At 50.0% G+C, this 17431-nt stretch overlaps 1 protein-coding gene across 1 annotated transcript in view; it reads right to left on the reverse strand.

Annotated features, from left to right (window-relative positions):
• Positions 1–17431, reverse strand: part of FBN3 (fibrillin 3) — a 239039-nt gene that overhangs the window by 159454 nt on the left and 62154 nt on the right. Inside the window, exons 6-7 of the mRNA XM_030540813.1 lie at positions 5609–5806; positions 4623–4748 (exon numbers count right to left, since the gene is read on the reverse strand). Coding sequence (XP_030396673.1) covers positions 4623–4748; positions 5609–5806 — 324 coding nt within the window. The remainder of the gene's footprint in view (positions 1–4622; positions 4749–5608; positions 5807–17431) is intronic.

Raw genomic sequence — 17431 nt, forward strand, 5'->3', positions numbered from 1 at the left:
CATTTAGGAATTTGAGGATTGGTTCTGCTTTGAGCAGGGGGTTGGACTAGATGACCTCCTGAGGTACCTTCCGATTCTATGAGTGAAGTCTTGGACCAAAAGGCTGAGTAGGTCCTACGCAGCCACCACCAACACTATCAGCACTAGCATTATTCCCACTGGTGCCAAACTCAACAGACACCCAGAGCCAGAGTTGATGGTACAGGGTGTCTGCCCTCCCTACCCAGTACCAAGGAAGGGTCACAGACGCACCTGCCATCTTGTGTACTGGAGCCAGGCCCGTACTGGTCTGTGCTCTTCTTAGAGGAAGCAGAAGAGTCACCCTGCAACCTGCAGGGCTCCCAATTGGTCTTATGTGATCTCTTCTTTGGTGCAACAGAGAACGACTCTTGCTCTGGAACAGGAGGTAGCAGAGCTCTCCAAGCTGAGGAGGGGTCTGTGGCCCAGGAAGGCCTCAGTTCTGGGTCAGGCCTCATGGGCTGCTCAAGCAGGTGCTGCTTCAGGTGAAGGCTCCGCACATCCTGAGTCCACCTCTTGAACGATCTGCAGATTGTACCGCACTCCTTAAGGTGGGCTTTACCCAGGCAGAGCCAGAGCAGCTTGTCAGGGTCACTGTTGGGAATCGCCACTCCACATGCAGGGCAATGCATGAGCCTGGGGAGGGCACCACCGGGAAGCACAGCCGCTAATGCTATCACTTTTAACTCCCTACAACAAATGAGGCTAAGAAAGGATGAATGCGCGGTTGTGAGACTTCACCACACGGAGCTCCAACTCCATCCAGTGGGTGGTAAGCAGGAATGGGCGTGAGGGGGCGAGGCATGGGAAGGAGCTCGAGGCACAAGCACCACCCCTCTATGGGTCCTCCTAGGCAAAAGTCTCTGGTTCCGGGGCCAGGGGTGCGCACACCTACCTGGGATACACATCTGCCTCTACTTGAAGAAGAATGATTATGGCAGCACCTAGGAGTCCCAGTCATGGCTCAGGAGCTCTTTCTGCTCGGTGCTGTACAAACCTCACCACGCTAGGGCTCAGGCATGAACTGCTGCGATGGTTATTTCACTGAGTGCCCAGTGCCCCCTCCCTTACCGAGCTATTTAATCGCGAGCTGCCTGGGGTTCCATAATTACAAACAACTCTGCTACCTGGAAGCCAACTCCAGGTCGAACATCTGGTTTCCAGCACATTCATCGCCTCTGATCCTGGTTACTACACAACTTTGGAAAGGAATGAAAGGGATGTGGAGTTCCTGACACAGGGCTAGGTAGGACAACAGTTGCATTAGCAGAAAAATCACATTTGCTCACTAAAACGGCAAAGCAGGCAGAGCTGAAGCCAGCAGGGTTTCATTAAGATACATGGGAAAGAGTTTTAATAACCAAGGCAGGGGAGCTTTCATTCTGTTTTCCTTTTCACTTGCCAGATGTTTGGAAAAATACAATGAATGTTTATTCCTTTGGGAATGCAGCCTTGCTGGCTAGGTACACAGCCAGCCCTCTGAAATTCCAGCAAAGTGGGTTTGAGAGAGTGCCTCCTTTCTAGAGGGGTGTGCACGAGACTCAGACATGCACTGGAGTGCATACTATATAGAAGCTGCTTAGAATGGACTGCAAGAAACTGGAGTCAGGCTACAGTCATAAAAAGAGCTGTTACAGCATCGTGGCACCACAATAAATAATGGTCTCTCACTCTACCCAGCACTCTCTCCTTGTATTTTACCATGGAAGAGTGTGCCATGTGATATAAGACACATGCCCCCAAACACTGAGTGTTACTAGCCAGTGTGTTCTGTATTTAACTCAGCAATGGCTCATGATGACTGAGTCAGAGACACATCAGCAGGACTGGGGGCTTTCAGAAGTGGGTGAAATCCTGCCTTTCCTCCTACTGATAGGCATGGCTTAATTACACTTCATGCTGCCAAAGGAACATGCGATCCTCTGGTCCAAAAACCAGTCAGGCCATTTATAAATAATTGTTTCTGTCTGTGCAAATGGTCCAGAAAGCACCTCCCTTGTAAACAGATGGAAACACCATGAAACGGCCCCAGCAGTCAGACAGCTGAGCACGGCCTCCCAGCACAGGCCACCCCACATTCAGCACTAAGCCAGCCAGCCTGACATTCCACATAACCCCCAGCCAGGCCACGTGCAGCCACATGGCCACACCTCGACAATCAGATCAGCCAGTGACCTGCACACAGAGCACAGCTAGGCAGTGAGACCCCCCCAGCGCCTTTCAGAAGGCCAGTAACTCTCGTCACTTTCCTAACTCCCATGTCGAAGAAGAGGAGGGTGCCCTTCCTCTGCAGAGCTGCAGCTGCTGGAAAGACCCTTCCAAAGAGCTGAGAGAGGCAGCCGTGCCGAGGAAAGCACACACGTCTGCTGCGTGCCCCGTGCCCACAGCTCCGAGTTATGGCTGATCCTGAGCCAGACCATAATCCCCACTCTATGGCTCTGAGCAACAGCTGCCATGCAGCGGACCCCAAATGTACTGGGGTTGCTCTTAAAATCTTGCCCGTAGCTCTTGGGAGCTGTTAAAATAGAATGGTTTCTTTTTATTAGTGGACAATGGTATCCCATATTGTGAGCAGGAACTCTGCCTCTGGAGTACTGTGCCATTTCTGGGAGTGAGGCTGCAGCGATGGTCGAAAAGGCTTTGCCACCTGCCACGCAGCTGGAGATGAGTGAGGCACAGCCCAGCAAGCCATTGGAGTGATGGGAACAACCTCACTTTAGCTATGAAGGAGCAAGATGTCCTGTTTTGGTCCAGGCTTTCCAGTGACATGTCTCCATCTGCGCCCACTTCATGCCTCGGGGGCAATGGGCTGGAATCTGGAATAGCACTGCAGAGGTCACGAGGGTTACTCTGCATTTGCCCTGGTCTACTAGAGATCACAGCCCCCCTGGAGCCAGAACCGCCATGGGATCTCCTCGCTGCCAAGCCCCCAGGAACCAGGCCATCTGCAGGGCATTGACAGCTGTGCTGCTCATTCCACCTCCGCTGCCCTCGCTCACCCCTCGCTGGGCCCCAGTGTCAGCTACTCTGCTCCTGCACTTGGGGCAGGGATGGGGGGATGGAGGAGGGTGGCTTTCACCCACCTTTGTGTTCCCCATTTCCTGGGGTCTCAGGAATGCCCTAACGTACCCTCTGTTTCCACAGACCCTGGCGAGCGGATGCAGCCATAGCAAAGTGCAGCCCCAACACCTCCCTGATGTGCCCTGTGCAGGGTGCTGGGAGCAGAGCTGGGTACAGCCCTCACAGCAACACCCCTGGCATCACGGCGCCTACCTGCCCGGGCAGATTCCCAGGAGGCCGTTTCTATCCTGTGTGCTCCCAGAGCAGCTTAAAGGGGCTTTGACAAACCTGGCAGCCCAGCTACTCATAGCAGTTCTCCTGGCCTCACTGGTTCCTTTTGCTCTCACTACACAACTGTCACAGCCCTCAGAGACTCTCTGAACCAGGAACACGCAGTGGGTTCATTGACGCACTGACTGAAAATGTGAAACATCCAGGGCTTAAATTCTCACTGAGTATTTCCTGAAGTCCCAGTGCTCGGGGCTCCTGCAGGCTTGAAAATATTCCTGGAGCTCCGGCTGGAAGCATCCCCTGAAGAGTAGCAGCACGAAATGCAGAGTTGGCTCCCTCCACACTGCCTTGACTGGATGCTCCTGTGGCCTCCGCCAGGCTGGGGCAATGGCTCAGACTGTGTGGCCCAGCCAGCCCTGCACCTTGTCTGCCAAACAGGGGGCTTTGGGAATGGAGATACCTGAGTAGTTACTCACCTGCCCACACTCAGCTGGGCTTGTACCACTGCAGCGGCTACTGGACAGCCTCTGTACCGGGGCTACCAGCATGGGTAGGGACTAAGCTATTGATCTAGACAGGAAAGCTTCATTCTTTCAGCCCCCCACCCCCACCTCCTCTGGATGGCCCTTTTAATCCTGCCATAAGAGGAAGAGCCATTCCCTGTGGTGGGCCCAGGAGCAATTTCCATTCTCAACAGGGTCGTGCAGTCTCCTCAGCCAGGCAGAGAAGTCACAGGCACGTCATTTCTTTTCCAGTGCACAAGGCCACAACACAGAGAAATGGGGCAGCATTTACTCCCATTACCTCTCAGCCTTCTGAGGAGGGAAATCAGTCACTCCGCTGACACCTCTATTGTCCTTTGACCTTTCGAAAGCACACACTAAATGCTGACCGGAGGAGTCCTGAGCTTGCCTGGCTAAGCAGGGACCCCCTTCTCGTCTGCGCCGGCCACGTGCCTGCAAGATGAAATGACACCTCCATGGCCAGGGCCCTTGTGAGTGTCCTGCTGCTTCCTGCGTCCCCTGGGTTCGCAGAGTCTCTGCTCAGACAAGTGGTTCTATCTTGCTACCACACAGATTTCAGTGACTAAGACACGTTGTTTGTTTCTTCATCCTTTGGTGTGACATATGGCAGCACCCTGGGCTAACACTACCCCACCCTGACACTGGGTGTGCATTACCTGGGTGTGCATCCATTGACTGCACTTTCCTGCTCTGTCAGCGCAGCTCAGAGTGAGAGGGTGAGAAGATGCCAAGAGAGAACAACAGCTGCTCCCTAGGACAGGCTTTGGGGATTTCAGGACCTCGTCTTACCTTCGCACTTGTGGCTGGTTTCACTCTGCTTGTGTCCTGCAGGACATTTGCACTCATAGGAGCCCACGGTGTTGATGCAGTTTCCACCCTGACACAGGCCTGGGATAGCCTGACATTCGTCCACATCTGTAGAGAGAAGAACAAGAACATCAGCAAGCGGGCAAAGCAGCTGCAGTGTACAGCACAGAAGAGGGAGGAGGAGACCAAGGGAGCGGTGAGGCTGGCACCACAGGCAGAGCAGCGGGGCCAGCTGGGGTGTGATCAAAACAGGAGAGTGTTATGTTACTCTCCATCTGCAGTGCAAGGGGGTGCCATGCCCTGGCCCTGGGCTTACGTGGGGCTAAGCTCTGCCCCCCTGCAATGGGAAACAAGCACCATGGCTGCCAAGTGAAGCCCCTTTACCTACCTGGTGATCACTGTGATTGTTTCCCATATTTCTGAAGTGCGCATCATGCAGCATCCGGCTACTTGCAGCCCAGTTTGGCAAGTTCCCATCGCCGGTGCAGGCAACAGCCAGGCCAGTGCTGGGGAGGGTCCTGAGGCCCCAGGCTCCAAGGCTCACCACTGCGTTGCAGTTAGAGCTGGATGAAACGAGGGGGTTCTGGTTTGGGAGAATTTCAGCATTTTGATTTTGGTTTCGTTCTGGAGCAGCAGCATCCTGGGGATCCTGCCTTTGACTGGATGAAAGTTCTGGGGAGGGTCCTGAGGCCCCAGGCTCCAAGGCTCACCACTGCGTTGCAGTTAGAGCTGGATGAAACGAGGGGGTTCTGGTTTGGGAGAATTTCAGCATTTTGATTTTGGTTTCGTTCTGGAGCAGCAGCATCCTGGGGATCCTGCCTTTGACTGGATGAAAGTTCAGCCAACCCGGCTCCTTTTCAGGAGAAACGTCCAGGCTGATGAACTGGTTTCATTGGAAGATTCCCAGCCAGGTTGAGCTGCATTTTCTGTCTGTCTGGGACTCAGCAGCACCTTTTCATGGCACTCACCTTGGCAGGCTCCAGTGCGTATATTGGGGATGAAGCCCCGGCGGCAGGGGTGAGGCTGGGCAGGGCACATCTCACATGGGTGACCCCAGGCCCGTCCAATGGTGGCACAACACATGGTCTTAGTGCAGACAATTCCACTGAGCTGGCCCTGGCACATTTGGTTATTCACCTGGCTGAAGCAGGGACCGGTGCGATAGTCTGAGAAGAAACCAAAACCCAGCAGCTTAGCACAAGACCCAAAACCCAGCTTTGGCCAGTATGGCCTGGTACCTGCTCCCCTCCCTTGTGCTGCGCTTGGGTGCAACCTGTGAGCTGGAGCTGCTCTCCCGTTCACAAGGCAGCAACACCAACATCTCGCCCCTGACAATGTAGCTCAGCCCCAGAGACCTCCCCAGACTCCAGGCCACTCTCTGAATAGATTATCCAATCCCTGGCATGTGGGCATTGTGCAACCATTTTTAACTCTTCCCTGTCCAAAGTGGTCTGGCTCCCCGAAGCTGTGAACATCTGCACCCCCATATAACGTTGTATGGTTTAAGATATCTGCAGCTGCTTGCCAAATGCCAGAGTATTATGGGATTGAAGATACCCCCACCATTCAGATTACTGGCTGACCTGTCAAGGTCTCTAGAGGTTGCTTGTGATAACTAGCTGTGATATCATGATGCTTGTCAGAGAGATAGACTGTAGGTCCTAGAGATCTGGGGGAATAGTCCAGGCGATTTGGATACCCTGGGCATTGCATTTCCATTGGGTACTTTCCAGTGGATGGGTTTGCACTTTGAATTCCCTGCCTTTCTGACTTTGCTTTTCTTTCAGAGAACAGCAAAGCTCTACTGAGGATTTTCCCCGTAAGTTAGTGACAGCTATTTATACTCTTAGCTCCAGGTTAACAATCTGTTGTGTTGGGAACAGATGTTTAGGACTGAGTTCACTGCTGAGTGGCTTCTAAAGGAAATCGGCTCCAGATCTCTCCTGAAAAGCTTTCTAGGGAGAGAGAAAGCTTCCCAGACATGACTGAGCCCTCCTGGGTTATGGAGTGTATGCAGCACTGGCATAGGAATGCCTGCTCCTCCATCAGTCTGTATAAGGAGAACCTCCAGCAATTACACATGCAATAGTGATTTATTTCTCCTGGGTAACTAGGAAAGGCCCCTTGGCAATTTTAACTGGCTCTTTAACACGTCGATGCTACAGCAACAGTTGGGCCCGTTTCCCAGTTCCAACAAGGAGACATCTGTGCCTTACAAGCTACATTAGTTGGGTTATTTGCAGTGAGGAATGGGCTTTTGCTGCTCCCAGGGCTCGCCTGATCCCTGGTTGGGGATATTAGCACATCAGGGATTCATCAAGAAACTCACGTCTAAAACACGAAGGGCCTTTTACTTCTGCTGCGAGAGATGATTTCATGCAAATATTTCATCTGTTCGTGGAAGAAGGACCTTTGACTGTAGTACAGTCAGACTGAAAACTCCTACATTAAACAGCTGACCAAGTCCAGGGAACAACAGCTGAGGGTGTTGCTCTGTCTCTAACTTACTCTCATCCAATGTAGGTGCTGGCAGGACAGCCCGGTATTTTACATGCAGGCTGCGATTTTCAAAGTTGCTTAGGGATTTCAGTGCTGGATTTCTCATTAATGAACTGGGAGCAGAAATTCCTCTGGCAGTGCTGTGAATCCCAGGCTGCATTCTGCATGCTGCAATGTCCAGATGAGTCCATGGCAGCCCTAATGCTAAACTGCCTGGGTTTGAAATGTAGAACACCAAACTGGTGTGGAAGGTGTGTAGACACAAATAGGGTCACAAGCAAAACCAGGAGGCCATATCTTCAGTAGTGGCTGTATTTAACTGTGCCCACAAGGGTTTTCTCCTAATATATACACATAAAAGCGCAAAATTAAGACCACACAATCAAGTTTAATTTTTGCATTTCTTGGCTTCTGAATGCTTCATTCCATAACCCTAACACTCTCTGAACATATATTTTGAATGGAATTTCTTCAGATTGTTGTTGTTTTTAAACCCTAAGACATGTGCAAACAGAAAAAGATTAAAGGGAGCCAAGCAAATCCAGCCAGGAAGCTTATCTCCCTATGTGCCAATCATGCAACTAATTCCTACCCTCACCCCGGCAAGGAAGCTGCTTGGGGCTGGGCCTAGACCAAATGGCGCCCCAGGTGAGGAGTATCTTTGGTGCCCTCCCATGTGTTAAACTTTTCAATACCTTATTTCTTATTACATTTGTAGCCCATTTCATGACTTTGATGCATGAGTTACATGCATGATTTATCTCTGTCATACAAGACAATACATTTGTACATTAGGATCTGTAAATCTGTATTCAGTCCATATAGAAGTCAGGCTGTGAGTCTCTCATGGAGGCTGCAGAAGTTAGGGATTCCGTGACATTCTGCGACCTCTGTGATTTCCGCAGCTGACCCCAGAGCCACTCCAGCAGCTGGCCGGGCCCAGCCGTACCAGCCGGGTCAGCCATTGCTGGACCAGCCCAAGGGCCAGCTGCTTGGGGGCCAGCGACACCAGCCACTGCTGGAGTGGCCCCAGGGCCAGTCGCTTGGGCAGCCCCAGGGCCAGTTGCACCAGCCCCTGCTCAGGTGACCCCAGGCAGCTGGCTCTGGGCACTGCCTGAGCAGCAGCCTGTGTGGCTAGCCCCGGGGACAGACCAGGCAGCAGTCCCAGGGCAGCCCTGGGGACCACCGGAGCAGCAATGGTCCCAAGGACCACTCCGGAGGTGGCCGGAGCATTGGTCGGAGCAGCGGCCCCAGGGGCAGCTGGAGGCAGTCAGCCCCCGCTACAGGAGTAGCAGTGCCCTGGGGGCCCCCAATAGGGATGGAGTCTCAACCTGGGGCTGGGTTTCATGATCCCAGGTATGCAAGCATCTGCTCCTATAAACCCTGCAGGTCCAGACCTGAGACCTGTGGGTCATGACATGCCCAGCTAAAGGCTGGGGGAAACAATCTGTGTTTGCTTTGCAACATTCTGGTAATAAAAGCAGACCCCAAGAAGGGCCGTAATTGGATTTGTGAAATCCACTGTTTGAGCTTACTGAGAACCAAAGAGGGCAAACCAAAGCAGGGTGCCACAGAGCCACCCCTGGCCACAAGGGGGCATGGAGGAGGCACCAACTCTGTTATGGTTGCAATGAAATTTCACATATTTCATGAATGATACCTAGGCCTAATTAACTGTAGGATGGTGCAGGGCACCTAATAAATAAGGCCTATTTCACCTATTTCCCAATGGGAAGGAGCATGGCCCTCAATGTGTCTGATGTGATTGTACTGTGGTATCTGTAGTGCAGGGATCGGCAACCTTTCAGAAGTGCTGGGCCAAGTCTTCATTTATTCACTCTAATTTAAGGTGTCGCGTGCCAGTAATAGGTTTTAACATTTTTAGAAGGTCTCTTTCTATAAGTCTATAATATATAACTAAACTATTGTTGTATGTAAAGTAAATAAGGTTTTAAATTTTTGTAAGAAGCTTTATTTAAAATTAAATTAAAATACAGAGCCCCCTGGACCGGTGGCCAGGACCCGGGTAGCGTGAGTGCCACTGAAAATCAGCTCGCGTGCTGCCTTCCGCACGTGTGCCATAGGTTGCCTATCCCTGTTGTAGTGCATTGAGGACTGCATCAGTTGCAAGCTATCACTTTCAGAGTGTGGGGATGGGAGAGGGGTTCCTGGGCCTGCTTGAAGTCTGGGGACTCTGTAGGGAAGTGTATGAGCACAGGCAGTCTGTAAAGAGCCAGCGTAGAGCAAGGCTGCCTTAGGAAGTAGCCTGCTTTGTCTCTTTCTGGTTTTAGATACGTGCATTACTGTTCTGAGTTCTAAGAAATAAAGTCATGTTACATTGCAACCCTCCAGCCAGAGCACTGCATGATTTAATCGAACTTCTCTCTGTCTGTGCTGGGAACATCACTGTATCTGGAAAGGGCTCTGGATTCATATATAAAGACAAAGCCTATAACCACACAAGGACAAAACTCAGGCACCACAATGGGCTTCAAAGCAAAGTGGGGGAAGAGTCAAACTGAATATCTGACAGTGTTGCTGAATGTGCCCCAGAAGGAATTCCTGACAATTAATAATGGGGCCCAACATTTGCCATTGAAAAGGAAAATGCATCACTTTAAAATATACTTGACAAAAATAGATTTTCATATTTAGATTTAATTCTTTGAGGGAAAGCAGCCAAAGCAATCTGGGAATTGCAGTCTGGAGTCCAGAGTGTGCTGGCAATGTGCCAGCTCCCATCTGGTGCTAATTTTAATGGGTCAAATTGTTAAATCTTTAATGAGACACTAATCAAACTTGATAAAGATTATAGGCACATTTATGCAATGGCTGAGGCCCTGTGAGATTTTGCAGGACTCTGGCCTCAGATAATTTGACCTTTACAGAATTTGTCTCTGTGGCCACATTTTTTGGCGGAGCAGAGCAGAGCTTCATTCCCCACTGAAATCTATGTGGGGTCTTTTTGCTTCCTCTCTGGAATGTCTCACTTGCAGTCACAGTACGAGTGCCATGTGATAGAATTTCCCTAGTTAGGGGCTGATCCGTAAGTACACAAAGTGCTCACCAAAAGGTCTGCAAGAAATGCAGATTTTCAAGCCCTATATCAGGGAGAAAAAGTCCAGTCCTGGGCTTGACGTGCGTACAGGAGTCAATATTGATTGTCAAGTATCAGAGGGGTAGCCGTGCTAGTCTGGATCTGTAAAAGCAGCAAAGAGTCCTGTGGCACTTTATAGACTAATAGATGTATTGGAGCATGAGCTTTCGGGGGTGAATACCCACTTCGTCCGATGCATTGATTGTGACCACATGTATTTGGTACTTTATGCATGACCTGTAGCCGCAAAAGGCATCATACCAACTCAGAGTTCAAATGCAGATCCGTTTTCACAATACAGGGATATAAAGCTTTATGTGTAAGAATTAACTGCCAAGCAGAGGTGTTCCTCCCTCTATCCTTCTTGGCCCATGGGCCTCAGCAGCACTCACTGCCCGCAGTTGTATTTTGTTCACTTGATCTGTGTCAGCTTAGGAGAGAGAGAAGAACCGGAAAGGACTTTGCACATTTGGCTGGTTGTCATGGAGATATTAAGGTTGCTCCTGTGCCTAATGAATGCTAATGCCTAGCACTCTAAAGCCTCAGACCCTTTGGGAGGTACTCAGGGCTGGTCTACACTAGGGGAGGGATCGATCTAAGATATGCAACTTTAGCTACATGAATAGCGTATCTGAAGTCGAAGTATCTTAGATCAAGTTACCTACTGTCCTCATGGCGCGGGATCAACGTCCGCAGCTCCCCTTGTCGACTCCGCTACCGCCGTTTGCGTTGGTGGAGTTCCGGAGTGGACAGGAGCTAGATGAGACGCAATATATTGATCCCTGAGAAATCGATTGCTACCCGCCGAAATGGCCGGTAATGAAGACGTACCCTCAGTGGAATCCGTTCCATGACACACGGCTCTCAGCTATGCTGCCGGCTTTGTCCAGTCTGAAAGCAGCTATTTACACGTGCAGTAACCTTCCCTCTAATGGAAAAACAATATGTGTCTGCTCTGGATGTTTCCTTCCACACGGATTCTGACCTGCGCCTGGCTGGACCACCCAGACAGCTGGAGGTTTCAGTGCAGTAGGAGAGTATCAATATGTTGTATCAGCAGAGAGTGAACGATAAGAGTCAGGGGACTCCTGGTTTCCAGACCTATGTGACCCATGTGCTGCTTTAGGCATGTCATGTAGGCTCTGGCTACATCCCACTCCTCTAGTCCCCCGCAGAGGGAGGCAGATTACTGTTTTGTGGGGCCCTGGGCCAGAGCAAGTGGGGGCTTCTCTCCACCCCTTCTGCCCGCAACCACCCCCGCGTTTCTGCCGGGGAAATGGGATTAGGCCTGAGGGCTTTCCCCGACTCTCCCTCCTGCCCAGCACTCCTGCCGGGGAGCAGGGTTGGGGCGCAGGGCCTTCCCCTGCTCTGCCCACCTGGCAGTCCTGCTGAGGAAGAGGGTCAGGGAGTGGGGGCTTCCCCTGCTCCCCAGCAAGAGGGCTGGGCAGGCAGGCAGAGCCGGGCAAGCCTCCATATCCTGACCCCACTTCCTAGCAGGAGCGCCAGGTGAGCAGAGCAGGTCAAGGTGAGAGGGCGTCCATTTTCCCAAGGACCCCCAATTGGCCTAATATACCACTGGTCCCCCGCAACTGTGGCCAAAATGTCTGTCTCAACTATCAGCAGTGGCAGACAGCGGTTGGCCAAAGATAGCTGAACACAGCCTGGGCTTGTCAATGAGAAATGTGTTTAGCATCAGTCCTTGGCCAGTGAGGATGGTGACAAATCATACTGCCTCAGATTCCTAACAAACACCATCCTAGAGCTAGTTAGCTATGGGTCTGCAGGCAAGACCATTGTCTCCTGTGCCTCAGTTTACCCATTGGTAAACGAGGCTGCAGAGTTGGATGAACTTTACTGGGTGGAAAGTCGTCCCAGTGGGAGAGTCATTTTCACAGGAAATCTGGTTACTAACCTCTGCCATAACTGCTGTTCTTGGAGATCGGCTGCATGTGTCCATTCTGCTCTTGGTGTTGGTACCCCTAGCGCATGACCAGAGGAAACTTTTCAGCTTAGAGTTACCTGTTGGGTGACTCAAGCACCTTTGCTGCCACACAGCATTGCCTACAGGGCAAAGCCTGCTGTAACTCCTGCAAAGAGGGGAAGGAGGGCGGGTTGTAGAATGGACACATGCCACCCACCTCAAAGAACAACAATAGCAGAACATGTTAATAACCGTTCTTTGAGTGATCACGTGTGGGTATTCCACTCTTGGTGACTCACAGGCTGTAGAACAGGAGTGGGGATCACAGTCTATTTCTATTAAGATTGGAGAACAACTCGTCATACCCTAATATCGTCTCTGGAGTCCTGAGCCACAGCACGGTTGGAAGCAAATGTCTGAACCGAGGACCAGGCTGCCACTCCGCGAATGTCTGCGTTCAGCACTTATGCCAGAAAGGCTGCCACGGCTGATGTGCCCTTGTTGAAGAAGCTGTGCCTCTGTCAGGCACAGTGACAGTAACCACATCACAGCACATGTGAGTGCAGGATGAGATGCAGGAAGAAATTCTCTGGGTGAAGACTGATGGACCTCTCACTCAGCCTGTATCTGTTACAAACAGCTGGGAGGATTTATGGAAGTGTCTCGTTCTAGCTAGGTAAAATACCAAGGCTCTTCTGATGTCCAAGGTATACAAACACTCTTCCTCCCTGGTCACATGTGGTTTTGGTTAGAATCCAGGCAAATGAATTGGCTGTGGCAAGAAGAAACCACTTTTGGGAAGAATGTTGAATGAAGATGCAGATAAGCCTGGTCCTTAAAAAAGACTGCATATGGAGGTCCTGACTTTAATGCCTGCAGCTCCTTCTGGCTGAGGTAATGGCCACCAGAAATGCCACCTTCATTGATAGATGCAGCGATTACCAGATAGCCAATGGTTCAAACGGGGGACCCATAGGTCTTCACAATACTAAGTTCAGATCCCACAGAGGAACAAGGTCTTGCATTTGAGGGTATAATTTAACTAAGCCTTTTAAAAATCTTATGGACATGTCATTGGAGAAAACAGTGATTGTACTTTAGAATGGAATGCTGAATTAGCAGCCAGATGTACTTTGATGGAACTAGCCACCAAACCATGGTGTTTCAGGAATAATAAGTAGTCCAGTACACTTTGACTTGAAGAACCGGTCCCATTCTCAAGACTAGATGAAAAAATGCCTCAATTTTGCAAGGTGAGTAAGCTCTTGTACATCTTTTGATCAAGCCTGCTTTCTAGTGCCTAGCCATGGAGCATCCATGCAGTTAGGCAAAGGGATTGTAGGCTCAGCTGGTATAGGCAACTGTTATCCTGGGAGGTTAGGTTTGAGTCTAGGGGAAATGAAATTGGAGGTTTCACTGACAACGCCAAGAGAGTGGGGAAGGCCTGTGCTGGGGTTATAAGTATGACTCTGGCCTGGTCCTGTCTTATCTTTAGCAGGACCCTATAAGTGAGTGGGATGGGTGGAAAAGCATGGAAGACTCTTTGACCATGTCACTAAAAAGGCATTTGTTATAGAATCTGGGCTGTGACGCTGCAGGGAGCAGAATTGCTCACAGTTTCTGTTGGACTTTGTCGGAAATAGGTCCAGTTGGGGAAACGCCCATGACTGGAAGATGTATCAGGCCACTTTGGTGAAGAGACCACTGGTGGTGACTCGTAAATAACCTGCTCAGATGTTCTGCTAGGTCATTCTCTGTGCCCAGCAGGTTAGATGCTTCTAGATTGACTGAGTTGGCAACAAGCAGAGTCGCTTCTTGGCAGAGTGGAGGAGAGCAGGCTGCCCATTGCTTGCTAGGGTAGAACATTCCTGCCACGTGGTCTGTAGGGATGAACAGGCTGCTTCCCCTGATTTGTGATAAAAATAATTGGCATGCCAGAGTGACAGCTTTCAGTTCTCTGACACTGAGGTGTAAAGCTAGGTCCTTGTAGGGCCATAGATCCTGCATTTGTAGAGAACCCAGGTGGGCTCCCCATCCCAGGGCCAAAGCATCTGCCACTAGCATGAGTGTCAGTTGTGGGTGGGCAAATGGAATGCCTACACATAGGTTGGCTGGATCTCTCCACCAATCCAGGGAGGGGAGGACATGGGAGGGCACTCTTACCATTGAGTCTGACGGCGGCTTAGTAAGTAGACTGATGTCAGCCAACCCTGCAGAGTTCTGACTCATAGTCTGGCCTGTTGATTCACATAGGTGCAATGGACCATGTGTCCCCAAAGCCCCAGTTTCGTGTTTTTGTGATCGTGTGAGCCTTCAAACCTATAAGAAGTGATTGAACTGCCTGGAACCTGGAGTGTGGAAGGAAGGCCCTGGCTTGAGATGAGCCCAGTATAGCTCCTATAAACTCCATCCTCTGAACAGGGAGAGGAGAGATTTTCCGTGTTGATTATCAGTCCCAGAGCATTAAACATTGACGACCAAGGCAACACTGCTCTGCACTTGCAGTTTGTACGAGCCTTTGACAAGCTTTGGCAAGGGAGGGGTAAACCCAGTGCTTAATTTGTAATGAAAGACGTGCCAGGGCTCAAGCAATTTTTACATTCATAATGGATGCAGCAAGCCCAGAGTTATGAACTGCCAAGCCTAGAGGTGCCAGGCCTCAGCCCTGGCACAAATTAAGCACTGGGAAAACCTGCATCCTGGATCTTCAGAGGAATGCAGCTAATTTGTAAAGACCCTGGGATAATAAAAGCTAGCGTGACCATGAAAAACTTTATCTTCTTTAAAAATGTGTTGAGTTGACATAGAGTTAAAACTGCTCTGAGACCCCCCACCCCCAAACTTTTGGGGTTAGGAAATATTTAGGATAAAACCCCTTCCCTCAGACCACATGGAACCTCCTCTGTGGCTCCCAAGCAAAGGAGCAATTGAAATTCCTGGATAAAGAGTTTCTCGTGAGAGGGGTCGCTGAAGAGGGACTGGGAGGAAGGGTGGAAGGGATGGGGAGAAGAAAGCTGCAGCGTATATCCCACTTACACAGTACTCAAGACCCACCGGTCCAAAGTAATATGGGACCAAGCAATGTGGAAGTGGGACAGATGGTTTGTGAAGGTGCATGAGGTGATGTGAGGACTCCCTGATCGCTTTGACCTTTACACCTAAGTCTGCAGCCACCCTCTTTAACAACTCCTGATAAACTTTAAAATCATCCGGAGGAGGTGAAGATGTGCCAAATGAAACATCCTCATCTGGAGGGAGCAAAGAGGAAGCCAAACCAGAGGGGCAGAATCTCTTCTGCTGGTTGGTTCTGGAACCTCCTCTGGGATGCTCAACCTAGTGCCAGACTCCAGGGAAGGAGCTGCTTGGTGTGTAGATTCAGCCCTTTTAGACAAGGGCACTGAGTACGCATGGTGTGGGTAAGATCTGGAAACTGCGGGGAAACCTCCAGGGGTTCATAATGGCCACACATATGGGAGAGGGCCCCATTGTTCCAGTCACATTCCCAAGGCAGGTCCCATTGAAGGGTCACAGTGGTAGATGGTTAGAGAGGATCTGTGCAGAGACCAGTTGTGAATCATCAGGTCCCACCAGCAAGTCTGATGATGAGGATTCCCCCTCCTCTGACCAGGGTGGGGCTGATCCAGTCTGTGCTGGGGACCAGCGCTGAAAGCCTGGAGATGGACAAAGTGACACTATCATAGCAGGTCAGAAGCTGAGTCACTGGCAGAAATGGCATGGTGCCAAGGGACTGGACTCCGGTAAGGAAGGAGACATTGGCCCGAAGAAGCAGAGCAGGTTTCTTGGCACTGCAAATGCCTCCGGCATAGCTGGCATTGAGAGGGTGTTTGGATGTATTTGGAATTTTGTATTTCTTCTTTGATAGAGGTGAGAGAGAACCTGGCTGGGATTCCGCTAAAGCTGGAAGTGCTCTTCTCACATTCAGTTCCGAGTCAGACCAGGACAGCTCTGATGGTGGTCGGATACCACCTGCATCAGCAGAAATTTCAGCTTACCCTCCACATCCTTCTTTGTCCTAGGCTTGAACTCCCTGTGAATCTGGCACCAGGCCTTCATGCGTGCTCTCCAGGTGCTTCAGACAGCTCTTCTGTGGGTTGGTTCCTGGCACAGGCCTGGAGCAAGAAACCTGGTGACCAGGGCACAGCTCAGTACCATACATAGAATAAAACCTCAACTGGAGAAAACAGCAAGTCCAACAGGTACCACTGAGGGGAAAAGTTTCTGGCGGCCATGTGCTGGGCGCATCAACCCCACAAGTGGAATGCACACATGCAAACACTCAAAGAAAAATCAATTTATTTTCCCATGAAAATGTCAGTTTCAGTGAAAAATTTAAATTTTCCTTCAGGAAAGGTCAAAAACAAGCATTTTTGTTTCAAACTGACAAAAATTTTCATTTCTTTTCAACTTAAGATGCTGGTTCAGCTTTTTTGATTTTAAAAAACCTGAAGTGAAACCATTAATGTCAACATGCCAATTCAAAACTACAATTTTTATTTTGTTTTGACTTAAAATATTTAAAATTGAAACCAAATAAAATGCTCATTTTCAATCCGTTCAAAATATTCTGATGAAAAAGAGACATTTTTCAACCCCCAAATTTGAACACAAATATTTTGTTTGAAATTTCTTACAGGAGAAATGTTGTTTTCCCGCCACGTGTCTGGGGATGGTACCATCGATCGTCTCACAGGGTGTTCACAGGTGAAATGAACGCTTGTAAGGGGAATTCAGACCCACACAGATAAAGGTACAAGAGCAGGGCTGAGTGTCTACCATGTCCATTGCTAGTGTAGGCCCCATGAAAACATGCTCAATTTTTGGCATGTGAACAGACCAATGAAGCACAAGCTAACTGGAAATCAAACTAATAAACATTTCCTTTAATCTTTCACTGTCTCTGACTTAGCCTGTCTTTTCTGTAGCACCATTAGCCAGGATCCCCTGGGGAATCCAGCCATGGCCCACGTGAATTCTTTCCTTGCTAGCAAATAAATATAACAACAAGGAAGAGGAGGTTTTTCTCTGCTAAAATCAAAGTCCCTCTCATAATAAACAATGTTTTTGCTGAAAGTTTTCTCTTCAAACAGCAAGGCCGAGAGCTGCCCATGAGCCCTCCCATGGCAGTTCCATACTTCCCCACAATGAGCTCACTAGGACACATGCCCAGGGCTTCGGCATTGCTCCAGCATGGATTTTAGAGGAATAAGGAGAGTGAAGCCTCGATATCTATTTTCACATGGTTTCTCTCTAGCA

The sequence above is a fragment of the Gopherus evgoodei genome, chromosome 22 (genome assembly GCF_007399415.2).
Source record: "Gopherus evgoodei ecotype Sinaloan lineage chromosome 22, rGopEvg1_v1.p, whole genome shotgun sequence".
Taxonomy (NCBI): Eukaryota; Metazoa; Chordata; order Testudines; family Testudinidae; genus Gopherus; species Gopherus evgoodei.